Source organism: Lactuca saligna, chromosome 8 (genome assembly GCF_052625555.1).
Source record: "Lactuca saligna cultivar CGN05327 chromosome 8, ASM5262555v1, whole genome shotgun sequence".
In the NCBI taxonomy this organism is placed as follows: Eukaryota; Viridiplantae; Streptophyta; class Magnoliopsida; order Asterales; family Asteraceae; genus Lactuca; species Lactuca saligna.
Window position 1 is genome coordinate 94,701,678 of NC_136424.1, and position 9,464 is coordinate 94,711,141.

At 29.6% G+C, this 9,464-nt stretch overlaps 1 protein-coding gene across 11 annotated transcripts; it reads left to right on the forward strand.

The window, feature by feature from the left end:
• Positions 1-2,676: 2,676 nt before the first annotated feature.
• Positions 2,677-6,312, forward strand: LOC145011410 (uncharacterized). Of its 11 annotated transcripts, none has more exons than XM_078970124.1 (6): positions 2,677-3,060; positions 3,232-3,256; positions 3,413-3,468; positions 3,548-3,609; positions 4,932-5,673; positions 5,756-6,312. In XM_078970124.1, the coding sequence occupies exons 1-5, from the start codon at positions 2,851-2,853 to the stop codon at positions 4,969-4,971; spliced, it is 393 nt and encodes a 130-aa protein (XP_078826250.1). In that variant the 5' UTR covers positions 2,677-2,850; the 3' UTR covers positions 4,972-5,673; positions 5,756-6,312. The 11 variants fall into 11 exon arrangements, 9 of the variants coding, with proteins under 9 accessions (XP_078826250.1, XP_078826251.1, XP_078826247.1 ...); XM_078970125.1 differs by having other exon boundaries at positions 2,679-3,060; positions 4,914-5,673; XM_078970121.1 differs by having other exon boundaries at positions 2,680-3,060; positions 3,413-3,609; positions 4,932-5,119; positions 5,568-5,673.
• The last annotated feature ends 3,152 nt before the right edge of the window (positions 6,313-9,464 follow it).

Sequence of the window (9,464 nt, forward strand, 5' to 3'; positions counted from 1 at the left end):
TCAAGTTCCGAAAAAAATATTTAAAACAAGAATTTTTGATTTTTTCCATTTATATTGCATTTTAAAATTATTTTTAGATTTGGTTTTACGGTCACAAAATTAGAATGGCATCAAATGGACCTGAATATATATATATATATATATATATATATATATATATATATATATATATATATATATATATATATATATATATATATATATATATATATATATATATATGGTTAGGTTCATGTGAGACAGCCTAATTTTGTGTGACCGTGAGACGCATTTTTTTATTTTTTTTATATTTTTTATATTTTTTTTAGTTAATTAAAGTTCCGAAAATAATATTTAAATTTTTTTTTATTTTTCCATTTGTTTTGCATTTTAAAATTATTTTTAGAATATGTACAGTTTAATATTCTATTTAGAATATTTCACGTATTTTTCAAAAAAAATAGGATTCTTTTTTATTTTTTTAAATTTTTTTAAAGTTAATTCAAGTTCCGAAAATAATATTTAAAAAAAGAATTTTTATATTTTTCTATTTATTTTGCATTTTAAAATTATCTTTTAGAATATGTCAGTGTAATATTTCATTTAGAATATTTGACGTATTTTTCAAAAAAAAAAAAAAACGGGATTTTTTATTTTTTTATTTATTTTTAATTTTTTAAGTTAATTCAAGTTCCGAAAATAATATTTTAAAAAAAGAATTTTTGGATTTTTTCTTTTATTTTGCATTTTAAAATTATTTTTAGATTTGATCTCACGGTCTCACAAAATTAGCATGGTCTCAAATGAACCTGAACCTATATATATATATATATATATATATATATATATATATATATATATATATATATATATATATATATATATATATATATATATATATATATATATATGAGAAAAGTGAATATACCCTTAAGGGTATATAAGCTTAGGTACCAAAACTCATTATACTACATCGTTTTGTATCATATAATACATTCTAATTGTCCAATCTTCTTATAATTTAACTTCTAACTTGATTTATTTCCAATATTTTTATAATTTACACATTTATCTTCCTCTTATATAATTTTCATTTTCAACTCCAATATATATAACCTACTAGGTGTTCGGTAAAAATATGTGATGTAAGTGAATGATAATAGTGAAATTTCGAATATCTTGACAGGAAATCAAGTTATGGTTGAAGTTTAACAATATTATAATGAATATATCAAACAAAACGATATATTATTGCGTGTTTAGGTACGTAAGCTTGTATACCCTTAAGGGTATATTCACTTTTCCCTATATATATATATATATATATATATATATATATATATATATATATATATATATATATATATATATATATATATATATATATATATATATATGCGAAACCTTTTTCTACAAGATTAACGTACTTACGTCGATCAGCAGCTTGCCTGCTTAAATTCCTCTCAACCCCACATGACAGTGTATTCAAGAAACGACGTCGTTTGATGGAAGTTGCCTTCTTGCTTCCGGTTAGCCTGACCTTTTCCCATGGGTTTTCCTTCTGGTGGGGTTTCCTCCAAAGCAACTTTCCACTCTTGCTTCTCCTTTTACCGCCACCTCCGCTTGATTGAGACTGAGGGGCTGTTTGATTTGGTACTGACCGGGTCTGGTCAGATGTTTTTTCCTGATTCGGTCCGAACATAATGTTTGATATGTATCTGATCCAAAATATACTTCTGATTCGGTCCAAAAAATTGACTGGCTCGGTCTTCCAAAAAATCATAGCCGACCGAGTGAATGAAGAAAAAAAGACAATCTTTGTCCTCCATTTTATGCATCGACCCTGCCAACAAAAATCAAAATCCAAAGGGGTGAAGTTTTTGTCATCACTATGAATACGATGAACACCAAATTTCTGGAAATACTAACTATGAAGGCTTGGACCCATCTAAATGAAAGAAACAATTGCTGACATATCTAAAATTGGAGAATACCATGTCGTTGTCTTGAGATCTTGGACTTAGGTCGATGTCGTCGAGAGTTTCAGCAAGGGGGGCAGTTTTGGTCTTCATCGATGATAATACAAACTAAAAATCCCCAAATTGCGAAATAAAAATGTCTAGATCTTCATCAAAAAGCAAACATATAAGGTTAACTCAACTCCAAATTTGGTTTTTGCTTGAATCGATGATATGCCACGACGGGAGTAGGGGTAGAAAATAGAGGATATGAAGACTGACTTGTATGTTGTCGGCATATAATTTTTATGGTTTAAGCTTTCATATTTTAAAAGTGAGAAAATATAAAAGTAAAGAGATAGTTTAGGTGGTGGGGCTTGAAGTCCACGTGGTTTTTTTTTTTTCTTTTTAAACAATGATTTATTAATAACAAATAAATATTAAGAGTGATAATTATAAGAAATTAATTGGTAAAAAAACCTAATTGGTAAAAGCTAAATAAGAAATTTTTTTAAAAATAGAACTATAAAAATTAGAGTTATAAATAATGTGTTGCAGATATAAGGGTAAAATTGTTATTTTTATTATTCAGCAAAACCAATCAGATCTATAATCAAACAACATAGTTTCAATAAGTTTCAGACTCAGTCAGCTCGAGACCTGGTCAGACATCAAACTCAGTCAGATCTACTCAATCAACAACTATCAAACGGCTAAGTCTCCATGTTGACTCTAAATTTATTAATTTTCTGCAAGATTACCCTGCCCACGTCAACAAGCAGCTTCACCAGCGACCACTCTTCACGGCTCCGTCATCCGTAGGTAAGCTGCCTACTTGCCTGCTTAAACTCCCTCAACCCTACATCAGCGTGGCGAGACATTGGGATTTCATAAACGGCGTCGTTTGGTATTGATGAAAGCTTCATGCCTGTTTGCTTCCGGTCATCGTGACCTCACAATGAGGCAGAAGACTTGGCGGAAGGTTTTCCGTCTTGGCGGCGTCGTTTCCCCCAAAGATGCTTGCCACTCTTGGATCCACATTTACCGCACCTTCTCTTTATTGCGGCTGAGTCATCCTCTTGACTTGTCTTCACGCCGACTCCATCTCCATTCTATATTTAAGGTCGGTATAGTTTCATATGTTCATTGTAAATTATTTTATGAATTTAAGCTAACATCAATTGGGTACCGGTCTAATTTCTTCATGGACTGCCAAGAGCCCTAGATCATGTACCTACATAATTTCTTCCCCAATTGGCTTCTAAATTGGTAAATGTATCTTGCTTGCTTTCAGGGTTTGTCGGCTGTTATACCACCTGGTCTGTTTCTTTTCATCAAATTTTAGTTTATTTCTACCTTTCAAAGTGTTATTGGGTTTCACTCCAAGTTGAAATGACTAACTTGTCTACTTGAATCATCTCATTTTTTATGGGTCTGAATCCCAAATTCTTATTTGTTTTATAATTCTTGGTCAGGCTACTATTGGCTTCTTGCTTCATGTATACAAACAACAGTTAAAGAAACTTCACGGGTATCTTCATATATGTTCGAGACAACCTTAATTATTTACACTATCACTATGGATTGGAACAATTATATCTTCATGACAGGGGAAATCGGATTGCATAACAAAACTGATGTCTTACCGTCTGATAAATCAGCCTTTCTATTGGTATCTCTCTCTCTCTCTCTCTCTCTCTCTCTCTCTCTCTCTCTCTCTCTCTCTCCATTGGGGATAATTTTTTAATTTACCAATAAAGGAAATACCAAATGTTTCACTACAGGTTGCTTGTTTTCCCCAATTTATCGATTCTTTAGGTTTAGCCATAGCAGTGAAATGAGCTTAGATAAGTTGGAAAAGGATAACTTATGTTTGAGGTAAATGACTATGTAAAACATCCCCAATTTATCGATTCTTTCTCTCTTACTAAACCCAGATTGATGTAGTCGTTATCTGAGGTAAAAATAACTTAAATTTGAGGTAAAACATTATCAATTTTCTCATGTTTCAGTTTATTAGTGCTTGGAAAGGAATCATTTTTTAACTTGATGTGTGTTATGTTTTCCCCAATGGGACAGCTTCTTTTGTGAAGTTTAGTGGAGGTCATTGTTTTTATATTATACAAATTTAGAAAATACATAAAATTTTAATTTGAATATAGTTGTGACATGAAAATATGAAATGGTGGACCACTTTCGAGTCAATTGTAATGGATATCAGCCTTGATGCTGTCAAGTACCTCTTACATACATGTTAGACGAAGTTAGAACATATATTTTAATTACTTTTGCTGAAGTTTATCCTTACAACATAACTACACAACTGCTTTCAGGAGGGTATAATGCTAATAGAAAAGTAGTTAATGTGTCTTGAATCTGAGCATGGTTACCAACTTCTACATCTCTTCCCTCTTCATTGCTTATTTTTTTTATCCGATCAGTTAATATATTGTAATTTTCAAATTATAGAGGAGATGCCCAGAATCATATCATATGATAGAGTTTTAAGGTGAAAATCTTAATTTCAATATCAGCTTATTTCTTATTATTAAAAAAATTAAACATACAAGTAAAGGTTGTTTGCTTATATTTTGATAAATGAGAGTTGGACACATCATATTTTCAAGAAAAGAGAATTTAAAACAAAAGGTAAATTTTTTTGAACAACTTAAGCAAAAAGTTAATTAAAGGGTAATTTTTTCACTTATCCATACTTGAAATCCTTTGAAAAAAATTACAAACCAATGTCCAAACAAAAACCTATGGATGTTTTAAATTTCTTTATTGCACTACTTTGTTTCAATTTAATGTAGGTTGATTCTAATATATATGGTTTTTGATGTGTTTTGTGATGCCCTTGATTGTCTTTTTTTATTTTTTGTTTTCTATATCTGTAACCCTCGACATTAATTTACATTTGGTCATTGCTTTTTGTAAATTTAATATTGATTGGGTGGTTAATTTTTGCTAATGTAGGTTTAACATTTATTGAAGGAAAGGACAGAAGTTTTGGAGAACTATGATCCGTTGCTAAGAACGATTGCAATATAAAGGAGGTGCTGAAGAATCAAAGCTTGATTTTAAGAATCAGTTAAGGGAAATTGTAGTTGTGTTGTCTAAATGGTAAGGTTGATAGGTTGGAGCATGGTGTTGTGGCTGTTGTCGTTCTCTCTGAAATCCAGGTAGTAAATCCAACACTCTGCCAAAAATTGATTTAGTTTTTATCTCGTTGTCGGCATTTATGTTATTAAGAGCTGAAAGTACAAGCAGATACAACAACTGAACACAATTTGGCAGTTGGTTTGACATATTTTCTCAAAGCTATAATCTTTGCACACTGATTAGGCAGTAGTTCAAAAAAATATGAAAGCCTGAATTTGATCCCAATATACAATTTAAAATATTGTTCAATTTTTTTTTTGGGTAGAAGTTTTGCATGTAAACAATAGGTACAAAAACATAACATTGATTAACATTGTCATATTACACAAAGGATAAGAATAAAGTCTGACTTTGGTTTTAATTAAAATACTCAAACATAACTTATTGTTGTAGTTAAATACTTTGGATTTACCCAACAACTTCTTCTATAATCAATCTTGTAACATTTTTTATATCTTGGAACACAAGTAGACATCTAGGTCCTTTAAAACGATGGATGGTAACCATGTGTTGGTCTATGTGGCAAGTATCAAGTACATAACTGCTTTTTTCACCAAAAATAGATCTCTATAGCGTAAGTGCAAGAAACAACACATTTTCATATTTTTTAGTTCTACTTCTACAAATCTAATGATATTTTTTTGACTTAATTTCAGCAGCACAGGTCTTTCAATTGATATTGATCCAAAGAATATCTTCTACAATTTATACCGACTTCCTTCATCCTTCCCCTATTTCCATCTCTTCCTCAACTGATTCTGAGACAGCTGACAATTTACATACCCCCATGACGTGATGAAGCCAAACCATACACCTACTACTTGCGCACCCACCACCTGTTTGCTATAATTCCATAGTGAATTATTTTCACAGTCTCATAAGCACTTTCAAATTTTTCCTTGTTTCAGTTTGGATGCAGTTTGATGGAACACATATCGACCTAAACCACTTTAAAGTGTTAATGGAGTTTTGGATTTAAATCATGACGAATTTGAATTAGGGGCAAGGATTATGCACTAAGGATTATCCACCTTAAAGTGTTGAAATGAGGATAATTTGTTCTTTCTAAAGATCCTCAAATTGCATGTGTTCTTTTTATTACAAGCATGTACATCTAAATCTTTTTTCCCATTAAGATATTATACTTTGAAAACCTACCTGATTATGACATTGTACTTTCATTTTTTTAAAGCAATAAAAAAAGTTGCTCAAATGACTCTTCGTGGGCCGTGCTAAGCACGGCCCTTATAACTTCACTAGTATATATATATATATATATATATATATATATATATATATATATATGCGCGTGTTTTTGTTTTTTGTTCCAAAATAGGAGCAGTAGCGATGAGTCCATAGGTAGTAGGTACTCTTGTATTTTATTACCAAGAGTATTTATAGGAATGGCTTCTTGTTGACCTACGAAAAGATTTAGGTTAATCTAACACAACTTTTTTTTTTTTTTTTTGATGTATTTACTTTTTGTATTTTAGTTTTTCTTTTTCTTTTGTACCTATCATATGAAAATTAAATTAGTTGTAATCCGATATCTGATAAATTTTTAAGATTAGTTATCTGTTTAGATTTCATAGTTGTCTAACATATCATGTATTGATAATCGCCGAATACTAAAAGCAATTTGTTGTATAAAAAATTACGACGACGGTATGTTAAATACGCTTTGAAAAAAATAAACAAAAACAAAACGTATGCAAAAGCCACTTTTATATATATATATATATATATATATATATATATATATATATATATATATATATATATATATATATATATATATATATATATATATTCAGGTTCATTTGAGATCAATTTAATTTTATAAAACTGTAAGATCAAAATTTAAAAATAATTTTAAAATGTAAAATAAATGGAAAAATAAAAAAAAAATTTAAATATTATTTTCGGAACTTGAATTAACTAAAAAAAATAAAAGAAAATTAAAAAAATAAATAAAAAATCACGTTTTTTTAAAAAAAATACGTGAAATATTATAATAGAATATTACACTAACATATTAAAAAAAAATTTAAAATGCAAAATAAATAGAAAAATCTAAAATTTTTTTTTTTAAATATTATTTTCGGAAGTTGAATTAACTAAAAAAAATTAATAAAAATTAAAAAAAAAAATCAATTTTTTTGAAAAATACGTGAAATATTCTAAAAGGAATATTACACTATACATATATTCTAAAAAATAATTTTCAAATGCAAAATAAATGGAAAAATCCAAAAATTCTTTTTTTAAATATTATTTACGGAACTTGAATTAACTAAAAAAAATATAAAAAAATAAAAAGAAGTAAAAAAAATAAAAAAATGCGTCTTACGGTCTCACAAAATTAGGCCGTCTCACATGAACCTAACTATATATATATATATATATATATATATATATATATATATATATATATATATATATATATATATATATATAGAGAGAGAGAGAGAGAGAGAGAGAGAGAGAGAGAGAGATTGAAAGAGTTCAATAGAAAACCATAATTATTGGTTGTCCAAATAATCAAATATTTTTTTCAACTTATAGATCTTATTCTTTATCGAAAAAAAAACTAAAAATATTTAAATTTATAACTTAACATTGTGAATGTTAAATATATTTTTCGGATTTACCGTGTGAATTTAAAATGACATTGTGAATTTTCAAAGATTCTCATTGTGAATTTGATGGTTTTTTTTATCGAATTTGATATCTTTGTAAAAAGGATAAAAAGTTATGAAATTCTGTATTTTTAGTTTTTTTTTTTGATAAAAAAATAAGTTCTAACGTTGAAAAAAAAGATTGGATGTTTGGTTCCTTGATTAATTATGATTCTCTATTAAACCTTACCATATATATATATATATATATATATATATATATATATATATATATATATATATATAACCACTCTAGGTTAAGAACCTTAGAAACCACTTTTTTAGCTTATAAATAATGTATATTCATCAATTCTAACATTTATATTTTTCTTTTTATGTTTTGATTACTAAACAAAAAACAAGAAGGGTCTCATGGTCATTTTAATATCAAACAAATTGGTAACATATTAGATCAAACACTTTATCTTACATTTCTAACTCTCTTACTTATGAACACTTTCAAATTCTCCCACCAACACCAAGCACTATGTAACGTTTGTAGATCCAGACTAGTCAATTTAGAGACAATAAGCATAAAAAATGAGTATTTTTTATGGAATATTATTTAGAAGGATTAATCTTTCCAAGTGGTAGTATATGTTACAAGGGTTCCGTACATATAAAAATGCTGAAATCCGAGTTATGACGAAGAAGTTATGTCCCGTCGAAGTTTTTCGGCAAAACCGGCACGACGCCGGGAGACGTAAATAGTGAATTTACGATGGAGGACTTTTTAGCCTTATAAATCTAAACAAAAGTTGTAGTATACATTAAACTGAGAACATACAAAAAAAAAAGAACGCCCAAATCTGACTTCGTATGAGGAAGTTATGAATTTTTTAAGATTTGACATAGCAATGCACGTCCCGAAACTCAAATTTTAGATTGAGCGGTTTTTGGCCTACGCGACCTAAATAAGAGTTGAGTATCTCATTAATAGGAACTCAATGATAAAAAGACAGACGAAAACGGAGTTCGTATGTAGAAGTCATGAATTTTACGCGGACATTTAATAGTATAATCTCCTCCTACTGTTAAATTTAAGATCGGTCGAGAATTAGCCGACAAAGTCTAAATGAAAGTTGTAGATCTTATTTTTACCTACGTGTGGATATAAAAAACGTCAAAAATAGATCTCGTATGCGAGAGTTATGATTTTTCTAAGTTGGGAGGGTGTTGTACGAGTTTGGGTGACGTGGCGCGATCATAGCCATTGCTTTCTCTACAAGGAAAGCCATCAGATGATGACACATGGCACTGACTCGGCGATTCGGTGACCCAACTCAGCGAGTCCAGGTTCCTGGCAGCCTATAAATCGAAGTGACGGGTTCTCTCATTCTTCACACCTTCCCAACTCCACTTTCTCTCTCTAGGCCCCCTAACCCCCCTAAGCCTAGGTAAACCCCCTAGCATCCGAAGGGAGCCCCGAGGCTCCCCAAGTCCAAAGAAAAGAGCCTTTTGGCTTGGGAACGCTACTCCAGCAAAGCCCAGTTTTCGAGAAAACCCGCTGTAGGTGAGCTACGTCTAACCTATCTTTAGTATAGCTTATGTTCTAATATAGTAATGCTATTAGGACCTTATAATGAATATTTGGGCTATTATTATGAGTTATATAAATGTCATTATAATATCTTTTTAACCACTCGTGGTACAGGAAATCTGGTTTAAAGGGCCGCATAGGGTTGTT